We start from the raw sequence: 23,205 nt of genomic DNA on the forward strand, positions 1-23,205 counted from the left end.
CAATATATATCTTGGATATCGAAAATAGCAATTTAGTTTGAGAAATCATTGTCGAAGAGAGACACGTTCTGTGCTTTAAATTGGACTGTCCAAATTCGTTTCCGAAATGTAGCTCTTAAAGTCTTTAATGTTAGGCCCTATTAGTTAGTTGAACCAACCATCGCATTCATTAAACTTTAAAATCGAAACATGTTTTTTTTTACTATTTTCTGAGTTTCACAATATTATCATGTCAGAATTTTTACATTGAGCTAGACAAAAATAAGTGCTCTGTAAAAGAAAAAAAATCAAAGATATTGGTGTAGTACTAGAGTTTCCAAATAAAGTATTAAAAAAAATCCATTTAATACGTTTATGGGTTACCAGCCCTAATCACAATGTAAAAGGACTCTAATCATTTACCCATTCGGCCATTCCACATAGCAAATCTTCAACCAATGACTACCATAAGAGCATCTTTACTGGTGTTGCTCAATGGGTTGCTCAGTATTTTTGTGGTTCAAAAATAAATCAAAAACCTTTAAATATGGCTATTTTAGAAGAAAACATAGAAGAATTTGAGTATCATGGTGGTCACTATATTTGTAAATGGAGATAAATTACTTATCTGGCAGTATTCTGAAGTATATAAACAGGGGACTCTGTTGTTTTGATTGTTGTGTGTTTCTTTTCGTGTGCATTTTTTGAAGCACATCGATGTTGCTTTCATTGTACGGCAAATTAACGCTCACACCGCATCGCAATATAGAATTTATTATCGATTAACAAGTGTAACAAAACATTATTTTCTCAGGAAGATTACATATGTGTGTAATCGTATCTCAGGAAAACCAAAAGAAAGAACAAAGTAACATCACAAGAATGAAATAAAAACGAAGAGAAAATAAAATAAGTTATTGATAAAGTGCTTGAAAATTTTCAAAGAACGATCATTCAAGTTTATTACACTCCTTGGGGAGACCCTGGGGGAACCTCTTATAATCTGTACAATAGTTGTAGATCATGTAATCGTCTTGCACCCACTTCATCTGTCCGTACTGGTGCGGAGTGAGAGTGGTCCACATCCACGAGTTGTTGTTTGCGTCGCAACTCACCCATGTTGAGTTCGATGTCCTGCTGCATGAGCTTTGATCGTTGAAGTTCCTGTAGGAGGCGCTGAATGGTGCGTTGCTCCAGTCGATCTTCACGCGACCGCCTTGAGTTGCCCAGTCATCGGCTTCCCAGAGGCTTGAGTATATCTTCATCGGTTGAATCTTAGGGAAAGCCACCCCATGTTTCTCGTTGTTCTTGAACACCCGAATTGGGATCCCATCCACAAGGAAGCTTCAGACACAAGAAACGAGCATTTATGTCAAGAACTATATGCTTTATATGGTATTAGACGTGTCAAAGTTCTTAAGCTTTTCTATCAAAACCAATTGGTAATAAATGATATAAAATGTAATTAATATCATCAATGTAGGATTTGCTTATAGACTATTTATTTACTCACATGATGTTAATAGGGTTCCAGTGGACGGTGTATGTGTGGAAATCCGCGGTGGGATCGAACCAGAGATGGAACTGCATCTCACGGTCGCCTTTACCTCCGGTGAACACATTGGTGTGGATAGTGTAAGGCTGTCCTGTGAGATTTCCCAAAAACTCGAAGTCAATCTCATCCCATGTCGCTCCTTTAGACGAAAGCTGCCACACAAAATATATATTATGTTAACGGTTGGTTTTAAGATGAAGACAACTCTAATATAATATATCAGAGATTTGAAAATCAAACAATTTCACAAGGATATTCCGTACGTAGTATGCGGTAACGGTACCAGCGGAGTTTCCTGCGACAAGCTTGAGCTTCATGTCGATCTTACCGAACAAGTACTCCTTCTTGGATTGAAAACCCGAGCCGGAGGTCTTGTCAAGAGTGCAAGTGAGAAGCTGCCCATTCTCGAATATGTTGGCACGGCCATCTCCCCAAGTGATATCAAAGCTCTCGTAGAAGTTTCCGGCAGATGCAGCCACCACAAAGAAGCCGATGGCCAGGAGGAGAGACAACAACAGAGGCTCTTTGGTTGCGAAAAACGCCATTTTTCCCCGGTTCTCTGTTGTTTCTCGCCGTGAGAAATAAGTATTTGTCGATGGATTTAGATGAATTGTTCATAAGAGGTTATTATATAAAGAGAGTTATTTCGTGGCGGCACATTATCGACGTGGTAGTCTTAAACTTTGTATTGTATGTAATAATATTTAAATATAGAATTATTCGGCCTTACACGGTTCAGCTCAGACAAGTTCGTGGAATTTTTTTGTTGTCCCTTTTCAATATAATATACTAATATATGTCATCAAATTAATTATATTTTTGCTCAACATTAGCTTCGATCAGAATACCATTTATATCAGAAGGGTTGAAAGATTCAAGTGTAATTAGGTTAATTATTTAATAGTCAAATAGCATATATATACATGTATTTTATGGGCAAATGGCATATAATTTATAGTTTTTTTTTTCTTGAGGAATCAATCATAAGATTCTCAGAAACTGATGTTTAATTAATTAGAAATTATTCGTTTTTACTTTTCATATCAAAATAAAATGGAATACTACTCTAATAATATATGCATGAAATTGAGGTTGATTAACAGCTAAGACCGTAAAATCAGATTATTTTGACGTAAATAAATAGGGAATCGTTTTTGATGTAGTGGTTCATAACTTCATATATTAAGTGAGTAAAGAGAAGGTGAAAGGTTGTTGAACAAAAAAAAACAAAAAAGAGAAGGTGAAAGGTTAATATCATGCAAATAAGATTATGGCATTATCTTATTGTTTGGTGTACAAACAATTAAATAAAAACCGGAATTTGTAGTCTAGTGGTTTATATTTATTACCATTAATGAATCATAATATGTATTCAAACTTACGAGTGTAATTGGTAAATAACGGGACAAAACAAACAAAACGGACAAAGAAAATAACATAAGCTTATCTCCTTAGATATGTACAATCATGTTGGACCAAGCAGAAGATGTATCCAATAGGACACAACAGTTCCTAAGGATAGCATGAGAAAATTCACATTGTTAAAGTGCTGGACGAGACCTCATGGTCATGGCCATGGCGGAGGGTTTGTTAAGTTATATAGGGTTTACGTTGTTCATTTTGGAATTAAGATGAAATGCTTTTTCTTTTGTTTTATCTGTTCTCACATTGGTCTATGACTCTAATTTTTCTGATGGTACGTTACTACGTTTAATTGGGAAGGTGATGGAACATTTAAATACGCATATACTCACATAGAAAGATGTAACTAAACATTTGATACTTTATATGATATTGAATGAAAGAATAGTAGTATTAGTTTTAAAGGCTTTGGATATTTTGCTTAAAAGCTTCACGTAGATAAGCACTCGCGTGGGAGACCTTGAGGGAACCTGTTAGTGTCCGTACAGTAATTGTAGATCATGTAGTTATTCTGCACCCGTCTCATCTGTTCTTGACCTGTCGAGTCTAGCTCTTGGGACAACCACGAACCACTACTTCCTTGTTCTGACCCGTTAGGGCATGACGACTGGTCGTTGACCAGGACGCAAGCTTCTACGTTGAAACCGCGGTAGGAAGCGGTGAAAGGAGCTTTAGACCAGTCGGTTTTGACGAGACCACCCCTTGTGGCCCAGTCTTCTGCGTTCCATAGACTTGAGTACATTCTCATCGGCTGGTTCTTGGGAAACAGAGTTCCTTGAGATTCCATGTTCTTGAATTCTCTTATTGGAGTTCCATCCACGGAGAATCTGAATTGATAGAAAAAAACAAACAAGATTATCTTCAAAAGAGTTGTTTCAAGATTTGGTTTATAAATAATAGTAACAAAAGTTTGTCCAAAAAAAAAAAAAAAAAAAAAAATAATAATAGTAACAAAAGTAAAACCTAATCTAGTATTAGATGGACTGTTTTGGTTCGGATTTGCTATTTGGTTTACGATATCGTCAACTTTATTTAACAATGTTGGGATCAAGAAAGAAGAAGGCTTACATGATGCGTTGTGAGTTCCAGAGGATAGAGTAAGTGTGGAAATCACTAGTGGGATCGAACCAGAGCTTAAATTGTTGTTCTCTATCGCCTTTGCCTTGTGTAAAGACATTTGTATGAAGTGTGTAAGGATCACCACTTAGATTTCCAAGGAACTCGAAATCAATCTCGTCCCATGTAGATCCAGGAGATTTTAACTATAAATCAAAATAAAAACACATTTAGCGCCTAAACTACTCTAAAGTTATGTGTACTTTAGAAAACAACACTAAAGCTAATAAGGAGGGACTTACATAGTAAGCGGTGACTGTTCCAGCTGAGTTTCCGGCAACGAGCTTGATCTGCATGTCGATTTTACCAAACAAATATTCGTTCTTGGATTGAAATCCTGAACCTGAGGCTTTGTCAAGAGCGAGTGTGAGAAGATCGCCGTTGTTTGTGATCTGCCCACGTCCATCTCCCCATGTTACCTCCACGTCTCGTTGAAAGTTGGCGGAAACAGAGCATATTATAAGAGCAGCAACCAAAAGAACCAACATGGTGGTGGAGTAATTGATCCCCGCCATTGCCTATATATTATATATTATTGTCTTTGTTTTTTTTTGTGTGTTGTGAGTTTAGATTTATTAGGTACGTTTTTCGGTGATGTCGTATTGGTTGTATTTATAGTAAGAGCAGAAGCAGCCAGAGAGGAAGGTTCGATCGGGACGATAGGTTTGGTTTGGTGAAGAAAAAAAGGCGCGTCTTGATTCGGACAGCTGGAAGGTGGAAAGTGATGGCTAGTGACTTTGGTCTTTGGAGTTGGAGACGCGGATTTGTTAAAATGTCTTCTTTATACATTTATTTAATCTTGACCATCGTCGCTTTTTTTTCTAGATAAGTATGGGTATGGCCGTATGGGACACAGCTAAGATCTCTCCCTACTTGTAATTGTGATGACCATCTTTATTGACAAGTTTCATATTAAGCAAAGGATCCAAGTGCCAGCCTTCTTAGAATCAGTCCCCCACACGCATGTAAACTCTAGACCCTCCCTTAAAGATGAAATTCACAAAATAATTTTACATGTGTGTATTTTTTTCCTTTTCTTTTTGATAACAATTTTGCAGAAAAATAAAAATAAATTAGCAGTTGATATCAAAATATCTGGAATTGTGTTAGTTGGATTAGTCAAAATCTAAAGAATATTGTGACAAATTCTTGCCGTAGATTCGCCAAACCTAACTCCTTTTTATATACTAAAACATGTAGACATGTTACGTGCTGCATGGTCTAAATATCTGCTTGTTTGGTTCTCCTATGAAAAAAGTTTTGAGACAAGAGACATGTCTTTCATGAGTTGGGTAAATGGGTCTATATTTATTGGGTCTTTCATCAATGGAAGACATTAATTACTACAAGATACGAAAATAATCAGATTGTTTCCAAGCTTTCTTGTCTTACTGCTGTGCTGAAGATTATTTTTAGTACTTCCGTAGGTCATCGTTTAAATTCCAATTTAGTAGATGTGATACAGTTTAATTTCTCATACATACTTTATGCAATATTTGATCAAATAATGTTTCATTGTTTTGCTTCTAGAGTTAATGATATGTGGAGTTAAAAAGTTTCTTATCGTGTTAACCTATTCAGCTATTTCAATACTCTACCGTATTATTAAAGATGCTTTAACATCCTCAAATGCTCTACAAAACAAGGAAGAAGCCATATCAAACTTCTCTGAGTTTCTATCACAAGAGAAGAGATCAGAGGATATCCATATGCTGTTAACTCATCTCAGACTCATTTTGCTCTCATACCAAAGGTGAAAACTGCGAAAATCAATCATTGCAAAAATTATCGAAGTTGTTGCAAAAATTCATGGAAAAACTGATCTTCAAATCAATCTTTGCAAAGAAATGGTGGAATGGAGATTCATGGAATCATCAATGCTAGTAAGTAGCCCACCACAAGCATATTAGCAAGCAACCTGACTATCGGTTAGTGATGTTGATATAATGATATACATTCCTAAACTGTACAGGTCTACTATTACTATATATACTAGCAAGCAACCTGACTATCTATTCATCATCATCATCAAGCTCCACAATATGTGCTCTCCTCTCAGCAGCTTTCCTCCTAATGAAAAACCCCCATCTCATTGCAGCTTTTATCTTTAGCCACCCAACAACAGCTTTTCCTGATCGCCCACGGTCCTCCTCATCATATCCCTGCATCGTCGGTGTATTATGCATAAATGATGGCAAAGCAAACCCATCTTCCTCATTGCCATCTCCCATGTTGAAGAGCTGAAGGAGCTCTTGCATGTCCTCATTCGCTAACAGTTCATGGCTTCTTTGCCGGATCTCTTCTTCAGAGAAAAAGTCGCCCTCATGATGTTTTGACCAGTCTTCAAAAGGATTAAGATTTTCCTGATCAATAGAAGATTCAATGTCTTGGTACCCGCCTGTGGCTGACTGTGGAGGACCAAAAACGAACCCAGTTACATTTTCATTCTCTATGGTGGTTTGAGTTTGATGTTGACGTATTCCCATGAACTGATCTTGCTGCAAACCATTGTCGAATTGTTCTTGCGGGTTATGAGGCTGCGCTGTTGCCAACGTTTGATTATACCCTGCAACAGAGAACAAAATGGAAGGCAATGTTATGATACAGAACCAAGAACGCAATATCTTAACGATTTAGTGATTTACAAGGGACTAAAATTCAAACCTCCAATTGAGAATTCTGAAAGCAGTGAAGAATGATTAGGAGGCACTGCAGATGGAATTACTGTCACATGTATTGGATTGTCAGCAGCAGCGGTGGTAGAATAATTAGCCAAAGTCGCTGCAGGATCAGTCTGAAAAGTATCCAACCTCTCAGGTTGGTTGAAGTTTAAAAGAGATTTGCCTTCATACTCCACGACCTGGTTCCAATTTTCATATGCTTTCCTCACCAGTTCATCCACGTATACCTTTCAGAATTAAACACTAAAACTTTTATAACATAAGATGTAATCAAACATCAGTAAAACCAAGATCCGTAAATAAGAGTTTTCCAGAACAATAATACCAACCAGCAAAAAGAAAATAAGTGCCAAAGTTAAGGAGAATGTAATAGACCTTTTGGCTTTCAGAGAGTGAATCAGCAGAAAAGTATTGGTCCCCAGAAATGAAGCCACTTAGCTCGTAAATGTTATTGAACACAACGCCGACAGTCCTTAAATCTTCAGCATAGTAGACATAAAGTTTACCACTTAGGACACAAGTTTTTGCGTGCTCCACTAGCACATCCCACATCTTATTTGACATGCCGCTTCCAAGAATCTAGACACACATCAGACACATAATTATTCATGAGCGTAAATTGAATAATAATTCTCATCCAATATCAATGAGCTTCACGTTATAGGTACTTACAGCTCGTAGTTTTGCAGAATCCCTGACCAAATTTCTCAGAAAGCCTTCAACAGTAACTATTCCTGCAGCTCTTAACTTCTTATGGAACGCACCATCTTTACCAATCTTATCCAACCTCCACACCTCATCATTCAAAGCAGGTGGATAATGTTTCTTGTACACTGCATACAACAATCCGACAACACATTGTGTCAGAAGAAAGAGAAGTGTGCAAGTACAAGTCAGAAAGAGATAACGATAAGAAAACACATACATTCTCCCCTATGATCTCTAACATGGAAAGCTTCTGTCTTTGCCTCACGTATGCGTGCCCCATCACAATAACCAGAGGCAACCCTCAAACCAAGTCTGAACTTCCGACTTCGAATCCAGCTTGAATTATCTGTGAAAGTTACCTCACCCAAAGTGCCAACCCCTTCTTTGAGAACAACACACATGTATCCAGTAAGCAACGGTCTCTTTCCTTCACGCTCTTTCACAACATGGCTCTCAAACTCTTCCTGGGTCCAGTCTTCATTATTTTCGTTGTTAAAGTCACCCCCAAGCACAACAACATCAAGCTTCAGAGAAGCTTCGGGTCCAAATGTTACAGGACGGCCAATGTTTGCATCAATCAATACAACATGGATAGCAGCACCTTGCTCTCCTTCCACTCTCCCTCCAGTGAATAATGGGAGAGATAACCTAGACTTGAATTGCAGCTGCAAATTCCGGGCATCTGGACATCCAATTCGTTTCGGAGAAGACCCAGAACTGCAAAGTGCTAATACATTTCAGGATACACACTACCTAATTTCGAACGAGCTAAAGCACAGAACACTATCCAAATCCAAGGGCCACTAAGTTATATATAATAAGCTAGCCATTGAACAAAAGATATTACCTTGCAGTAAGCCCAGCAGGTGCTAATTTAGCTAAAGCACGTTCCACTTCCTCACTAACCTGTTCAACACCAATACCGTACTACTAAGACCTTAATAATGGAAACTGATTAAAAAATAAAAACCTAAACACATAACTAAGGTTTTAACAGAGACAGAGAAGAAAATACAACAGAGAAACAGAGCAAGAAAGAAAAAAAGTAAACAAAATCTTACAACTCGGCGGAGGATAGGTTCCAGAGACGAGCAAAGCTTTTGCAAACTGTCTACTTTCAAAGCCTCAACAATCACACTGCACCATAAGAATAACAAAAAAAGACACAGCAAAAAAAGTCTTTTAGAAAATTGCAGAATCAATCAGGTTAAATAAAAATCAGAGAAAGACCTAGCAAGAGCAGGACGCTTTCGCTCAGGCTTGTCTTCATCGTTCCCCTCTAAGTTCCTCTTCATATTCCCTTACTTCCTCTACAAAAAATTAAAAAACCCTAATTTCTGAGATCTGCAAACAGCACAAAGTACATAAATTAGACTGGACTCGGCGAAATCATCAACATCCCCAGGAACATTAAAACACGAAACCCTAAATTCCCCTAACCAAATCCTCCGTCGAAGACTTCGAACAGACTCACTCCGTAACCAATTAGATATCAAGCGAGAGAGAAAATTACATGTCCGATGGCCTGAGTGAATTAGCCGCCGGCGACGGGGAGTAATTTGGTGTTGTCTATTTGTTTCCCGACAGAGCCTCCGTCTCCGTTGCTCTTCGTTCGATTCTCTGTTTTGTTTTGGTTAGGTACAGTAATTGGTCAATCTCGGTGTGACAGAGTTTGAGTGTGTGTGTTTTTTATGTGGTACGGTGTGGTGAGGGTCTACGGCTTTTTACGGTGGAGATGCCGTGCTACTCACGTGTCAACACTTGGCAGATAAGTCCAATGGGCCCCCACTACGACATTCTCCAAGTCATCCACGCCACTCCCCTCGTCATGCGACCTTTTGGTTGTCACATAAAATCCTAGCCGTCCGTTCCACATATGCCTGCTGCTTTTTTTTTCTTATAAATAATTTTATTTCTAATACTTCAATTCAATCTGATTTATTTATCTTAAGACTTTAGTCTATATATATGGAATAATAAATAAATAACCCTACTTGCATGGTTAAAAAATCTACAAGCTCTTCTTTACTAAAGCGACAAGTGGTAAGTGGTAACCATAATCGAACATGGAAGCCACTTCTCTAGTTGACATTTTCCCAAATTGCATTTAGTCATCATTAATTATGCGCACTTATTTTTAAACATATATATAATCAACCTCATCAAATCATTTTTCTTCCACCATCCAAATCTAAGGAACACAAAGATGGCGACTCCCACAACATCAACCCAAACCATACTCTTCGCAATTGCCATTCTCTTGGTCGCCATCCATGCCGTTCATGCAGACTATTACCGTCCTCGGTTACCTACAGTCCCGAGCCCTCCTTCCTACGTTGCCAAACCCAAGCCGCTCCCAACTCCCAGCCCCAAACCTATCCTCTATCATCCTCCTCCCACCTACCAACCACCCACGGGCTCGTTCGAACAACAATTTCTTGAACCACATAATACTGTCCGAAGCGGCCTAGGTACTTTTTTGTATATTTGATTATAGAATTAAATTAACTAAGACCGTATGCATGTGATATTAATTAAGAACTTATGAGAGCATAAACAACATAAACGGTCACTTGGGATCTTTGTAATCTTTGTCGTCATATTCATAAGAAATTATATGATCATGATAAGACGATTGGGATAACTGTGTATGGTTTATCTTACATTTTATACTTTACATTTTGCTCAGTCTACTAAATGGTGGTAGTTCTGTGATTATTATACAACTTAAGATCAGTTCTGTTAAAGAGTTTCTTATAGGCCAAATTTACGTCTGAAAATATCATATTAGGGATAGATTTGTATAAATGTAATATATATAACAAAATATTTCCTTAATAATTCTGCTATTTTCTTATAGTTTTTTTTTTGTCGTCTGCTATTTTCTTATAGCTAAAGACCAGATATATACTGTAATTTGTTTTGTTCGGGACCTTAATATATACACGAAACACGATCAAAGGAAATGGACTACCTTTAAAAACGAACAATTTGATATATTGTTTGCATAATTGTGGGATCAAATTAAATTAGAGAAATACCTTAAAATAGCACTAAAACAAGTCTTATGGACAATTATAGTACACATTCCATAAATTTTCAAAAATAGCACTATTTAACACGTTAAAATATTTAAAATTAAATTTCAGAATTTTGTTTTTTAAGTTTGGGTTCTCAATTTCACATTTAGGATATAGGGTATAGTAGTGAAGAATAGGAATTAGTATTTTGAATTTAATATTTAATTTTAAAATATTAATTGATGCTATTTTTGGAATTTTAGAAATGTTGTGCTAAGTTTGAAAAAAAAAACTTATTTTGGTGTTATTTTTTAGAATCTCCCATTAATTAATAACTTTGTAGTTGACTTGAAAATTTTCATTCCCAACAGGCCTGCCTCCACTGGTGTGGGACGGAAAGATTGCGAGCTACGCAGAATGGTGGGCTAACCAAAGGCGTTATGACTGCTCCCTAACCCACTCCACCGGTCCATACGGTGAGAACTTGTTCTGGGGAAGTGGCTCAGACTTTACACCGACTTTTGCAGTGGAGTCATGGACCGTAGAGGCTCAGTCCTACAACCACATGACTAACTCGTGTGAAGGGAGCGGTATGTGTGGTCACTACACTCAGATCGTGTGGCGTGAAACCAGGCTCCTAGGTTGCGCTCGAGTTGTCTGCGAGAATGGCGCAGGAGTTTTCATCACTTGCAATTACGACCCTCCGGGTAACTACGTTGGAGAGAAGCCTTACTAACTTTGTCTAACACTTTGGTTTTCAATTTTAATTAACGTTGGTGATTTCTTAATCTACATATGTTTTTATTCTTTGTGTCTTTTGTTTCTTTCGAAATCTATCATCGTGTGGATCTTAAGTTGGTGGTGTTATGAACATTTTGTTGTTTCATTTTGTGATGGTCATGTCTCCAAATGTTTGTTTTTTTTTTTGGTATACAAAAAGATCATCTATAGTTCTACTAATTTTCTTAAATCATAACTAAATGCTATTTATATTATTATATGAGACCATGTTAAAACACTAATCCCGTTTGCAATTTTGAATTTCTTAAAAAACATATCATCTTTTTATATTTTATATATACTGCGCATTCTTACGGATATATGAATAACCGTTAATGCAATTACATCCATCAATTATAACAATCGAGATACATAAATCAATATCACAAACCCCACACAAAAGACTTCTATTAATCTAGCAATTAAAATACACAAATACACCCACCTAATTTCCTCAAAAAGTCATAATACAATCTAAAAATAAGATGACTTGAGAGAATCGGATCAAAAGATGAATGATGATTAGTAGGGTTTCTGGCCAATGTAGTTACCGGGAGGATCATAGTTACAAGTCATGAAGATTCCACCATTGTTGCATACCACACGTGCGCACCCCTCCTCGTGTTCTTCCACACGATCTGTGTGTAATGGCCACACATCTGACCAGGGTCGCACGTGTTGGAGCCGTAATGATAAAACCTCTTCTCGCTGGCCCAAGCAACCACTGCGTCGGCCGGAGACCAGTTAGCGCCGAATCCCCAGTAGATGTTCTCACCAAGATTAAACTGTCCGTTGGAGAAAGAGTGTCTCAAAGCACAATCCCCCCTTCGTTGATTAGCCCACCCTTGAGCGTAGTTCTGGAGCCTGCTGTCCCACATCAAAGGAGGTTCGAATCTGGCGGCACGGACCAGGTTGTGTCGGAACAAGAACTGCAAGGAGTCGTGATCACATCCCGGACACAACCCCTTACAGATTTGGAACACATGACCAAGTGATGAAAATTTGGTTATTGATGAAGATTTGGTTATTGTTGAAGATCTGGTTATTGTTAAAGAAACGACGGCATTAATGGCACCTAAGAGTAATATTACTCGTAAACAGGATGAGTTCATCCTCTCTCTTTTTTGAGATTATATTGTTTTGTAGGTGCTAATGAATTCGGAGGTTTTAGTGTGTTATTTAAATATACAGAGAAAATTAAGGAATCGATAAATTGTGTTGGAAATGTATGGATACAAATTTGAGTTTTTTTTTTTTTTTTTAGCGGCTGTGTCTATTTTTTAACCGCATAACGTGGATTACCAGTGTGAATGAAAGATTGCTTTGTCTGGCAGATTGTATATTTTAGAACGGAAAAAAGAAAAAAGAGATTGAGGACAAATATGGATTTTTCATTATTGGAGACATATGACAATGAGAGGGTATGATTGTGTTTTATATGTGTTATCCCGTGAAACCTAATGTTGGCCGTATTATATAGGCTGATGATATGGGTTGTCCGTTGTCGTCACGGAACAATATGTCAACATGCCAACTCATATGTGCACACTCCCAATATTTGAAACTAGAAAAATGAACATCTCCGCGTATACGTCGTTTTTTTTTTTTGCATGATTGGGTTAATTAGTCTTCTCTTGTACACTTGTTTTTTTGGGTTTTCACTTTGTTGTCGCATACTTTGAGTCTGATGTAAGCTATTATTGAAATTTGGAAAGCTTACTATACTAAGCTAGCGCTCAGAAAGTTCATGGCTGAACTTCTTGGCTGAAATTGAGGGCACAAAATTTGATAGGTATATATGAAATCATAAAACTCTATGTATCGTAAGTGCATAATAACGCCCCTCCCATGAATCAACAGTCTAAATGTGTATTCCAAACCAACGCTATAGCTAGCTTGGATACTCATATATAAGAGATCACCTATATGTGACCAATTTAATCCATGCAATGATAAAAGAGAAATCGACATATTTAGTAAGTAAGGGATGAAATTAAGAAAGGAAGAAGATCGGACAAAAAAAACAATTAAATTAGCAAAATCGCGTAAGACAAATCGAAATGAAAAGATTTGACTTAATTGTACTTTACTTTCTAACAGAGCATACAAATAATTTGAAATCACTTAAGAAATAAATCTCTACATTTTATATTGAGGTGAGATGTAATTGCTATAACTTTTTTTTTTCTTTTTCTAATAATGTTTTTGATTTTATTTTAATTATTAAATGTAATTGTAATGAAGTAAATCTCTGCATCTTAATGAGATGTATTAACACAACTATATATATATAGTTCTGTAAAGCCTTCCAAAATTAGAGTTAATTTTTTTTTCTGTTAACATCAACATTAATATAGAATTAGATTATCCTTCATCCTATATTAATATTAGAAAAAAACATACTTTGACCAAGTGTTTTCTTGGATGTGTTACCACTACTGTTCATTAGCGCCTCCGCAAAAACCGCAACTGTAACGCTTCTTCGCCGGAAAAAGTTTAACGAGACTTGTCGTCATCACTTGGTTTACTCAGGAAGATTACTACTTCCTTCTTTTTATATTGCTTACTTTTTTTTTTACTTCCACATGATCGCTTCCTTCTCCAGATTCCAAATCTCAATCCCCGATTTGATTCCGTCTTCGCCTCGATTTATTCGGCCTAGTCAACTCCAGTTCCGTTTCGGATTACGCCTTAGATTCCCCACTCGGTCAAAGAATCCGAATCAAATGGAGTGGATGAACCGCCTTGGAATCGGTTGTTTCGCGGCGAATCGGAGCAAAAGAGAGCTGAAGACGGAGATAGACAACGGCGGCGAGGATTTTTTCGATGCGGCTGTTATGGAATCTGCTGAGAAGCCGGATCATTTGGTGGTTATGGTTAACGGAATCGTTGGCAGGTAAAAAACACAATCAAAGAGGTTTCAAAACGAATACAGTTGGTGATAGACTCTTTGCTAATTCCTGTGTTGGATTAGTGCGGCGGATTGGAAATATGCGGCGGAGCAGTTCGTGAAGAAGTTCCCGGACAAAGTACTTGTTCACCGTGCGTTGTTTCTTTAACCTTTAGAGATTTGTGGTTTTGAATGCTCTGTAGTTTTATGATGTTTTAGATTTTGATGAAACTGTTTGAAGCAGGTAGCGAGAGTAATAGTGCAACGTTGACATTTGATGGTGTTGATAAAATGGGTGAAAGGCTTGCTAATGAGGTATTTTGCCAGCATTGTTCTTTTCTCTTTGGTCTGCAAATTGTTGTTATAGTTCTTGATTGCCATGTTTGGAAAATATCTTGTGAAGGTTTTGGCTGTTGTTAAGAACAGAAGTGGGCTGAAGAAGATCTCTTTTGTGGCTCATTCTTTAGGAGGTCTTGTTGCAAGATATGCCATTGGGAAGCTGTATGAACAGTCAGTCGAAGTCGACTCTTTGGACTCTCCTTCCAAGGACAAGAGCTCGAGAGGAGGCGAAATTGCTGGGTTAGAACCTATGAACTTTATAACTTTCGCAACGCCTCATCTTGGTTCAAGAGGACATAGACAGGTGAATTGATGTTTTAGATAGCATGTCTAGGTCAGAATGTTTCTGTAAGGTTTTCATATATATATATATATGTATAGATCATATGTTTCTGTGTGAGATGCTTATGCTTGTCTTTATCCGCTCAGTTCCCGATTCTTTGTGGCCTCCCGTTTCTTGAAAGAACAGCATCCCAAACTGCACACTTGGCTGCTGGGAGGACTGGAAAACATTTGTTTCTGGTAGACAACGATGATGGAAATCCTCCACTTCTTATCCGAATGGCTACAGATTGTGATGACTTGAAATTCATGTAAATTGCTTTGGTCTCTGGGTGTTTTTTCATTGGTGACTTGCAGATTAAGATATGCTCACCTCTTCTTATGACCTGAACAGATCAGCTCTACATGTTTTCAAGCGTCGGGTGGCATATGCAAACGTGAATTTCGACTGTATCCTTCCCTGAAACAGAGCATGTTTTCTTAGTAACTGTCAGTGATTTCTCAAATTTCTATCATTTACGAGAGTTTGCCTTAACTAATGACAAAGCCATGGTTGGATGGAGGACGTCTTCAATTCGCCGTCCAAATGAGCTCCCAAAGGTATGTCTTTACTTGTTGTAATTTGTGTACATCGTTAGTGGTGACAGGAATTTTATCAATAAACCTTAACCCTTCTCATCTTCCAGCCAAACCTTCTAGAAACTGATCCAAACTATCCACACATTGTATACGTCGAAAATGGAAATGTAGACAATGGTAGTTGCCGGTCAACTTCCACAGTAGTAACAGAGCAAAACACTGATCTCGAAGGTTTGTCCATTTCTCTCTTGATATTTTCTCTAGATTTGCTAGAAACAATGATATCTCTATAAGATATTCCGGAAGTGCGGTAGATCCTTGCCTCATTATGTATAGCCCATTGGTCTTGCTTATATCCAAATCACAAACTTCATCATGTTATGGTTTCTGTGGAATGTAGAGGAAATGATACATGGACTCAGTCAGCTATCTTGGGAAAGAATAGATGTCAGCTTTCACAATAGTAAGCAACGATATGTCGCTCATAGTACCATCCAGGTAAGTTTCTTAAGACTCGAAAGCATTTCTGTTAATGGCATTTTACAGAATGTTTTTTTTTTGGGTGATGTGTAGGTTAAAACATATTGGTTACATTCTGATGGCAAAGATGTTGTCTTCCACATGATGGATCATTTCTGTCTCTAGCCCCCCAGCATTTTTAACCGCTGCAATTAATTAGTCAGCGCGTGGTTCACCAGTTCCACCACCGACTAGACCAAAAGTGTGATTCAGTTGATACAGAGGTGCGCACTGTAAGAAGGCGATTGCATTACAAACTTTTTTTTTGTTCCTGGTTATTTATATCGTTTTTACTTTTTACTATATGATGCGATACAAATTGTGGTAAAGTTCATGCTACTATTCCTTAATGGTTATTCGAATGATATTCATTTTGTCGAACGATGAATCTGTACAGATCTACTCGTTCTTTGTAAAAATTAATGTTGGGTTTTTCAGTAGTTCTGTTTGCATCAGTTGCGATCTCGTTTGTTAGACACGTTCACATATAAACATAGTACGAATTGGACAAGAAAAGGGGGGAGAAAAGGAAAGGACGTACACACATGACCCCAACCATTGACCAATTGCCCATGCTAAAAAAAAAACAATTATTCAGTTGGTAGCAGAGTAGTCTCCCATCCATTATATATGTCACTGTTCACATTGTCGGATCAGCCTAAAAACTAATATCTCATTGTCCAACTATGCTTTTTCAGTTTCACTGAATGGTTATAAAGATAAATGTTATATGCCGGAAAAAAAAATATTGATAAAAATGGTTATATATTTGGGGCTAATTGTTGATAGTGGTATATATAGAAATTTAGGAATAAAGGTGCAAAGAGAATAATTCTCAACTTCGTCTCGCCGCAACAGATTAGCTTAATAATATTCGGCACGTCAGCACGTGCCAATGTGGCCACATGCCTTCAAGTTTTTCTTTCACCTGAAGACATGTGTTTCTCCCTCTTGTTTTGTCGTATCATTTGTAATGACAGTTACTAATCTTTCTTTTTAGCAGTAATTAGTATTATAGTATTTAAGTTCTCATAAAAATTACATAAACCGGATTTCCCTCGACAGTCGACACAGAACACGGGAAAAATATAGAGGACAGTAAAAAAAAATAAAGGACTAAAACCCATACGAACTAACGATGAAAAACAAAACAAAAAAAATGAAATTTATCCCACTCGCTCTAAGTTAGGTCCACGTTATGACCCGACCAGACCCGCCTGTCTCAACTCCTAATCAACAGGTCACCGTAACTTCCGGTGCTCTGCCGTACCACTTTTATACTAGCTGGCCTCCTATTCATCTTTCTTCACTATGATCGCCACAAGTACAGCTCTGAGTCTGCTCAAACCGAGTCGCCGGCGTAGCTAGGTAAGTAGGTTTGACATCTCCAGCCATGATGACGAGAAACTTCTCCGGCATCGTCGCGGGCTTAGTCTTGTTAGTGTCCCCGTCGGGTTTGGCATCATCTCCACCCTCGAGGTCACGCTGAGCAGAGCCGGAGAGTCTCCAGTAAGAACAAGCGAGAATGAGAAGAGCGAGGGAGATGAGAGCCAACATGGCGGCTAAACCACCAAAGAGATAAGGAACTGGAGATTGCCACGGTGAGTGAGGCACCACCATGGAGGAGCTAGTACTGTTTCTGCTGTCTTGGTAATTATATTGTCGTCCTTCCATTGTCTGCATGTGTGTTTGGCCTTTGGGTGTATTATATGTGTAGGGGTGAGTGTGAATGAAATTAAAGTTTTTTTTTTTTTTTTTTTTTTTTTTTTTTTTTTTTTAGATTGGTGGGAGAAGAGATTATGTTGTAAGGGGCATTTATAGAAGATAGAAGAGTGGATTATTCTTAATGCATTGGATTGTGCTTTGTGCATGGTTCAGTATTGTATTACGAGAATCAATGATTAATGTGACTCTTGCCAATTTAATATTCGTGATTTGTACTTTGTAGAGAGTGTACTAGAGCGAGTATATTAACTAAATCATTTTTTTCTAGCGAATCATCTTCTATAATGGAGTGAATAATTCATTGGCCTTGGTATAACGATGAAATTTTAAATACTTACATTTATTTTTTATTAACATTTAAAGACGATGTATTAGTTTTATATGTTGTCCTAGGCTTTTTATATCACTCTTCTCTTTATTACTTTAATAAAGTTCAAATCTTATTGGCGGATTTTAATACTCTTTAAATGCAATAATGGATCGAGGTTAAAGTGAGGAACTATTCGGGGGGGGGGGGGGGGGGGGAAAGTGAAGAATAATTGTTTTATAATCTTGTTACGGCAATTTACACATTAACCTATTTGTTTCACCTCCTCTTTTTTAACAAATCAAAATCTTCTAAACATTATCTTATTTTAAAAATAAACGAAAATTAAATTAAAAAGCAAAACCAATTGAGGAAACAAATTATGTGTACTTTTAATCAAGAAAAGTTAAATATTGGTTTGGTTTAGATTTTACAATTTGAACAAAATTATGTATCGATTTGGGTTTACAAATAAATTGTTTAGAATTTAGATTTTACAATTAAAACGAAATTATATATCTGTTTGGGTTTACAAATAATTTTTTTAGGGTAGATTTTATAATTAAAACGAAATTATATGTCGGTTTGGGTTTACAAATGAGGTGGTTAGGGTTTAGATTTTACAATTAAAACAAAATTATATGTCGGTTTGAGTTTACAAATAAGATGATTAGGGTTTAGATTTTACAATTAGAACGAAATTATATGTCGGTTTGGGTTTACAAATGAGATGATTAGGGTTTAGATTTTACAATTAGAGCGAAATTATATGTCGGTTTGGGTTTACAAATGAGATGGTTAGGGTTTAGATTTTACAATTACAACAAAATTATATGTCGGTTTGGGTTTACAAATGAGATGGTTAAAGTTTAGATTTTACAATTAGAATGAAATTATATGTCGGTTTGGGTTTATAAAAAAATGGTTTAAATTTTTAATTTATAATAGTATATACATATTTTATTTTCTTATTTTACAAAGAGGTGAATGGAGAGGTTCACCCCTAGAGGTGAACGGAAGTATTGTTCTAATGCATATGTACGAGAAACCAAAAATTGAATTATTGGAGTAGTTCGACTGATTGAATGAATTTTTCTTTGAAAGAGCTAGATAAGACCAGATTCCAAGTTTAAATCTGGAGCTATTGCACAGTATACATGTTCTAATCCCTGATTCAAAACAAAAATATGTATTTTTTTTTTGACAAACCAAAAATATGTATTTTGAAAGTAGAAAGTTTGTGATTACCACACAAAAAAAAATGTAAAAGTTTTGAAAAATATGGAATAACGTACCAACTCAAACCAATTTCAATTCCATTAACCTTTCTTTGGATGACTTTACTTGGATTTGTTGGGACATCTGGATTATACAGTAAAATGAAATGATAGAATGAGATGAGTAATCAGCGTCAGCTTCCACCATGTATAAGGAGAAAAAACGGATATTCCATTAGTTTCCAATCACTTTCACTTACGTTCCCCATTTCCACATTCTTTCACTTTTCGTCTTGTTTTCTTTAATTCGTTCATTTTATATTTTTATATCATTCTTTAATGTGTCCACTAAGTATTGTGTTAAACAACTAATATTTCATTTAGATGACTAAAAGGAATTTCTAAGGCAAAACTTTTCTAAAGCATCTAAGCCAACATATTGTTGTGCGGTTAATATTCCATCCAACACAATCCCCTTCTTACATTAATCTACGACATATACTCTAAAGTGTATAGGTTAATTCATTTGAATCATTTCCCTCATTGTGTATATGTATTCATACTGTCATCTATAACATGTGTGGTGGAGACGGAATACATAACTCGAATGATACTATTTGTAATAACAGAAGTTACTAATTTATATATACTTTTTTTATAACCAAAGCCTAAAAGTATTTTATTGACTAGTTTTCTTTACTGACTGGAAGTGCACTATTTAAATTAACAAGTGTGTGGTCCGTATAATGTATTCCCTGATCCGACTTAAATTATCGGATTTGATTTGTGTTTGTACATGAATCATAGGGAATCATATTCTTGTTAAATAGGCAACGTTACATGTGAAGATAATGTATAAAATTAATACATACCTAGGAACCCATTTGTTTCTCGAACAAACAAATTTAAGTACGATGATTAAATTTTGGAGTTCTATTCTTCTTCTTTTTCCGGTAATTATTCTACGAAAGTGGCTTAGACCAGTTAGAACCAGTTTTATCGGTAAGATGGATGGGTTCTTCATGTTTGTGCTTGGTAAACAATCAGAATACTTGTCCTCTTTACTTTAATTTATTTTGCAAAATCCAGAAAAGTTGCCTAAAATACATGGTAGGATGTATTTCTGCTCAGGGATTTCATGGTTATAAACTTATAATCTATGTTAAATAATAGATACATTTTTTAACTCTTAATATTGACGTTCAAATGCTCTGTTGTTTATATTGTTAACAATTAATTTAATATACTAGTTCCTAATTTTGTTAAGTTTATTAAATCAGAGTTATACATACAAGTATGGCTATGAGTCTGGATATTAATGAATAGGGATTGTACATACTCTACCCATTTTAATTTAAGTAGTCAACGAACAAATCTATCTTTTATAACAAAAAAAATACGTTTTAGAATGTAGAAAGGTAAGCTCTGAGTAATTGAGCCACTTGAAAAGTAATTAGATGAAGAAATAAACACAATTTAAAAACTAGGTGAAAGCATTATTCTCTGAACGTTGCAATATCTAATGGTTTCAAAACTAGATATTGGTGTTATCTACGTATATCTTTTGATCAGAGGTGGTTTAATGTTTATAATTGGAAGTTTGGAACAATGTTTTTGCAATGTGTGTGCCAAACAAAGGAAGGTTCAGAAATTGGGAAATATACTAATAGGTGATATGCAATTGTTTGTGTATCAATAATACAAAGGCATGAGAGAGTGATTAGTCAAGCATCCCCGTGACTTTTACTTACCTGCAATTTGCTTCTCAAAATTTCAACAATGTACTATTCTGAACACAATAGTTGATATGATACCTCTCTCTATAGATGTTTTCAATTAATGTGTGTAGTACAGTTTATTCACTCTGGACCAAAATAATGTGTTATTATAATAATACTATGTTAGTATCCGCGCTACAGCGGCGGGTTGTTTTTAGATATTATTTTTGTGTTGTATTTTTTTAAATCAAAATTTAATATAAATTATTTGAAATTAGAATTTACTATTATTTGGAATTTTATATAATCTTCTCAGGTGTATTCACTGCCTATTCAAAGTCCAATTCCATAATATAAATATTGATGTAAAACATTACCAAACAGCAACAACAAACATAAATTTACAAAACGATATATATAATACCAATGTACCTCAAATACTTTATAAGCAGTCTTGCAAATAATTAATATTTGTTAATGCATCTACTGTTTTTTTGATCCATGAGTAAAGAGTACGCATTTAGACCATCTCCATTGGTATACATGGAGATTGCAAAGTTGCATAACAATAGTTGGAAAAAAAAAAAAAGTTGCATAACAATAAAAAGAAATAATTATATGCAAATGTGAGTTTAAATTGTTAATGGTCGATGTTTACAAACTGTTTAAGACCCTGTACGTGTCACTTTCTAATTGGGTGAGGGTAAAATAATTCTTTTTTTTACACTCTCCTTCTATTTTCCCGACTTTCATTCTTGTCTCTCTCTATTTGGCGAAGAGTGTACTCGAAATCTTCGGATGATCAAATCGTACTTCACCGGCAGCATCGGTGCATCAAATCCGTCGTTATCATGTTCGGTGCTCGCATGGTCACCGTCGATGGACGCCCCATCAAACTCAAATCTGGGACACCGTACGCTTATGCTCTCTCTTTCTCTCTCTCTTCCTTTATCCTTTCTTCGTCTAATTAGGTCCACTTAAGAACTTAATCACGTTTTTATCGATTATGAGTGTTTTTTTAGCCTTTTTGACCTAAGCTAGATTTTGATTATTATGAAGATTAATTTTCATGATCAGTAACAAATTTTCTCATTCTTTATAGAAACAATGCCTTACTATAATTGCTAACAAGTAACTATTCTATTTTAAAATCGTTGCCAGAGACTCAAAGTTGGGTTTCTTGATTAAGTTTCATCATAGGCTTCTTATTGAAATAGAAGCTGAGTTCACATGTCTCCTTGTTTCTCGTCAATAGTCTTTGATTCGTTTTTTTCACTCAGCTGTATGACTTGTTAATCTTTTCCGTTGGATGATGTATGGGCTGGACTTGTTTTATGTTTTTTTTTTAATGCTTTACTGGTTTATGACATCACCAGGTTAGTATATCCTTGCAACAGTATATGATCAGCTCCAATTTTCTGAATTCCTCCATCAGCAAAGGTTTTGGCAAGTTATTGGTTCTTTATTTCGTGAACTAATAAACTTAGAACTGCTGTTAAGGTTTTGGAAATTGATACTTTTATCATAAATACAGGTTTTGGGAATTTACGTTTGATCTTGCGTAAAGTTTTGGCTATATGATTGTCGATTGATACTGGCAATGCTCTTTTGGGAGTTTTTTTAAGTTAACCATACATCTTAGCATTGTACTTAAAATGATCTTTTTACTCTGTTTGGGTTACATTTCGGTAGACAAATCGAGAACCTTGGGTATTAATAAAAGCAAACTTCAGTAGAACAAATACCTTCAGACATATTAGCCATTTTATCATAAGGAACAACAATCTCATCAGTAGGTGTCTGGATGTTGCTCCATTCAATGTGCTGGGCCTCACCGCTTCAAATTCAGATTGAAAGATACAAATAATTTTTAAAGCAATCTGAATTTCTAGATCTGACTCCAGTTTCCCCATCCGATTATCCAAATATAAGCCAAATCAAAGCTACATCTATGAACAGAGAAAGCAAACACTAACTGTGAAATTCAAACTCTTTTTTATTTTATTTTATTTTTTTTTGGACAAAGACTTCGAAATTCAAACTCATTCTCATAAAATCTTCGATAACAAAGAGATTAATATGAAAAAGTTTAAATAAAAGCAAAGATTTTGTAGCATGTTACTCATTTTCTTAAGATGAATCATTCGTAATTCACATGATAATTAAATAAAAGATAACTCTCCAATCGTTTCTTCTTCAATTTGGTCGGCACACTTCTTCGTTCATTTGTTACAAGCGGGAAAGTCATCTCTGTTCATCCGAATTCGTACCCACGTAAATCCCTCTCTCTGCTATCTTTTGTTTCTCTGTGTTTGATTTCGCAATTGAATTATGTGCCTTTGAATCCTTTTTTTCCTTCTTCTGTAAT

At 36.0% G+C, this 23,205-nt stretch overlaps 5 protein-coding genes, 1 long non-coding RNA gene and 2 pseudogenes across 16 annotated transcripts; 3 read left to right on the top strand and 5 right to left on the bottom strand.

Annotated features, from left to right (window-relative positions):
• Positions 1-735: 735 nt before the first annotated feature.
• Positions 736-2,172, bottom strand: XTH14 (xyloglucan endotransglucosylase/hydrolase 14). The gene is made up of 3 exons (XM_010435285.3): positions 1,798-2,172; positions 1,493-1,686; positions 736-1,323 (listed from the first exon to the last, which is right to left on the bottom strand). The coding sequence occupies exons 1-3, from the start codon at positions 2,077-2,079 to the stop codon at positions 930-932; spliced, it is 870 nt and encodes a 289-aa protein (XP_010433587.1). The 5' UTR covers positions 2,080-2,172; the 3' UTR covers positions 736-929.
• Positions 2,173-3,262: 1,090 nt separating this feature from the next.
• Positions 3,263-4,830, bottom strand: LOC104717677 (putative xyloglucan endotransglucosylase/hydrolase protein 23). The gene is made up of 3 exons (XM_010435286.3): positions 4,315-4,830; positions 4,025-4,218; positions 3,263-3,783 (listed from the first exon to the last, which is right to left on the bottom strand). The coding sequence occupies exons 1-3, from the start codon at positions 4,585-4,587 to the stop codon at positions 3,387-3,389; spliced, it is 864 nt and encodes a 287-aa protein (XP_010433588.1). The 5' UTR covers positions 4,588-4,830; the 3' UTR covers positions 3,263-3,386.
• A 1,052-nt stretch (positions 4,831-5,882) lies between these two features.
• On the bottom strand, positions 5,883-9,161 carry LOC104717678 (Calmodulin-binding protein). Of its 8 annotated transcripts, none has more exons than XR_015568344.1 (9): positions 8,975-9,161; positions 8,692-8,771; positions 8,523-8,598; positions 8,309-8,367; positions 7,679-8,178; positions 7,426-7,586; positions 7,129-7,332; positions 6,737-6,996; positions 5,883-6,638 (listed from the first exon to the last, which is right to left on the bottom strand). XR_015568344.1 is itself a non-coding variant. In XM_010435287.3 (9 exons), the coding sequence occupies exons 2-9, from the start codon at positions 8,754-8,756 to the stop codon at positions 6,085-6,087; spliced, it is 1,863 nt and encodes a 620-aa protein (XP_010433589.1). In that variant the 5' UTR covers positions 8,757-8,771; positions 8,975-9,161; the 3' UTR covers positions 5,883-6,084. The 8 variants fall into 8 exon arrangements, 4 of the variants coding, with proteins under 4 accessions (XP_010433589.1, XP_010433590.1, XP_087325056.1 ...); XR_015568346.1 differs by having other exon boundaries at positions 6,737-7,002; XR_015568345.1 differs by having other exon boundaries at positions 8,692-8,805; positions 8,975-9,159.
• A 481-nt stretch (positions 9,162-9,642) lies between these two features.
• LOC104717679 (pathogenesis-related protein PR-1-like) lies at positions 9,643-11,437 on the top strand. The gene is made up of 2 exons (XM_010435290.3): positions 9,643-9,932; positions 10,853-11,437. The coding sequence occupies exons 1-2, from the start codon at positions 9,668-9,670 to the stop codon at positions 11,215-11,217; spliced, it is 630 nt and encodes a 209-aa protein (XP_010433592.1). The 5' UTR covers positions 9,643-9,667; the 3' UTR covers positions 11,218-11,437.
• Positions 11,438-11,593: 156 nt separating this feature from the next.
• Positions 11,594-12,423, bottom strand: LOC109126933 (pathogenesis-related protein PR-1 pseudogene; annotated as a pseudogene).
• A 992-nt stretch (positions 12,424-13,415) lies between these two features.
• LOC104717680 (uncharacterized) lies at positions 13,416-16,310 on the top strand. 4 transcript variants are annotated; one of them, XR_015568348.1, is made up of 10 exons: positions 13,416-14,157; positions 14,236-14,303; positions 14,396-14,466; positions 14,555-14,794; positions 14,920-15,083; positions 15,172-15,222; positions 15,320-15,372; positions 15,459-15,582; positions 15,752-15,849; positions 15,925-16,310. XR_015568348.1 is itself a non-coding variant. In XM_010435291.3 (10 exons), exons 1-10 carry the CDS (start codon positions 13,847-13,849, stop codon positions 15,994-15,996), a joined length of 1,257 nt encoding a protein of 418 aa, XP_010433593.1. In that variant the 5' UTR covers positions 13,416-13,846; the 3' UTR covers positions 15,997-16,310. The 4 variants fall into 4 exon arrangements, 1 of the variants encoding a protein (XP_010433593.1); XR_015568349.1 differs by having other exon boundaries at positions 14,555-14,730; positions 15,167-15,222; XR_015568350.1 differs by having other exon boundaries at positions 14,555-14,730.
• A 549-nt stretch (positions 16,311-16,859) lies between these two features.
• LOC147935860 (protein GLUTAMINE DUMPER 2 pseudogene) lies at positions 16,860-17,748 on the bottom strand (annotated as a pseudogene).
• Positions 17,749-21,602: 3,854 nt separating this feature from the next.
• Positions 21,603-22,579, top strand: LOC104717681 (uncharacterized). The gene is made up of 3 exons (XR_756285.3): positions 21,603-21,750; positions 22,214-22,277; positions 22,372-22,579. It is a non-coding gene; the product is annotated as an uncharacterized LOC104717681 (long non-coding RNA).
• The last annotated feature ends 626 nt before the right edge of the window (positions 22,580-23,205 follow it).

This window comes from Camelina sativa, chromosome 10 (assembly GCF_030686135.1).
Source record: "Camelina sativa cultivar CO46 ecotype springtype chromosome 10, ASM3068613v1".
In the NCBI taxonomy this organism is placed as follows: Eukaryota; Viridiplantae; Streptophyta; class Magnoliopsida; order Brassicales; family Brassicaceae; genus Camelina; species Camelina sativa.

Bases quoted from the DNA above. Each gene is read 5' to 3' on its own strand.
- XTH14 (XM_010435285.3), bottom strand. From the start codon at position 2,079: ATGGCGTTTTTCGCAACCAAAGAGCCTCTGTTGTTGTCTCTCCTCCTG. The intron at 1,687-1,797 runs GTACGGAATATC...TTTGTGTGGCAG, and splicing joins GTACCGTTACCGCATACTAC to CTTTCGTCTAAAGGAGCGAC. The intron at 1,324-1,492 runs GTGAGTAAATAA...TTGTGTCTGAAG, and splicing joins TGGAACCCTATTAACATCAT to CTTCCTTGTGGATGGGATCC.
- LOC104717677 (XM_010435286.3), bottom strand. From the start codon at position 4,587: ATGGCGGGGATCAATTACTCCACCACCATGTTGGTTCTTTTGGTTGCT. The intron at 4,219-4,314 runs GTAAGTCCCTCC...TTTGATTTATAG, and splicing joins GAACAGTCACCGCTTACTAT to TTAAAATCTCCTGGATCTAC. The intron at 3,784-4,024 runs GTAAGCCTTCTT...CTATCAATTCAG, and splicing joins TGGAACTCACAACGCATCAT to ATTCTCCGTGGATGGAACTC.
- LOC104717678 (XM_010435287.3), bottom strand. From the start codon at position 8,756: ATGAAGAGGAACTTAGAGGGGAACGATGAAGACAAGCCTGAGCGAAAG. The intron at 6,981-7,128 runs GTCTATTACATT...TAATTCTGAAAG, and splicing joins CACTCTCTGAAAGCCAAAAG to GTATACGTGGATGAACTGGT. The intron at 6,639-6,736 runs GTTTGAATTTTA...TCTCTGTTGCAG, and splicing joins TTCAGAATTCTCAATTGGAG to GGTATAATCAAACGTTGGCA.
- LOC104717679 (XM_010435290.3), top strand. From the start codon at position 9,668: ATGGCGACTCCCACAACATCAACCCAAACCATACTCTTCGCAATTGCC. The intron at 9,933-10,852 runs GTACTTTTTTGT...CATTCCCAACAG, and splicing joins TACTGTCCGAAGCGGCCTAG to GCCTGCCTCCACTGGTGTGG.
- LOC104717680 (XM_010435291.3), top strand. From the start codon at position 13,847: ATGATCGCTTCCTTCTCCAGATTCCAAATCTCAATCCCCGATTTGATT. The intron at 14,304-14,395 runs GTGCGTTGTTTC...TGTTTGAAGCAG, and splicing joins GGACAAAGTACTTGTTCACC to GTAGCGAGAGTAATAGTGCA. The intron at 14,467-14,554 runs GTATTTTGCCAG...TATCTTGTGAAG, and splicing joins GTGAAAGGCTTGCTAATGAG to GTTTTGGCTGTTGTTAAGAA.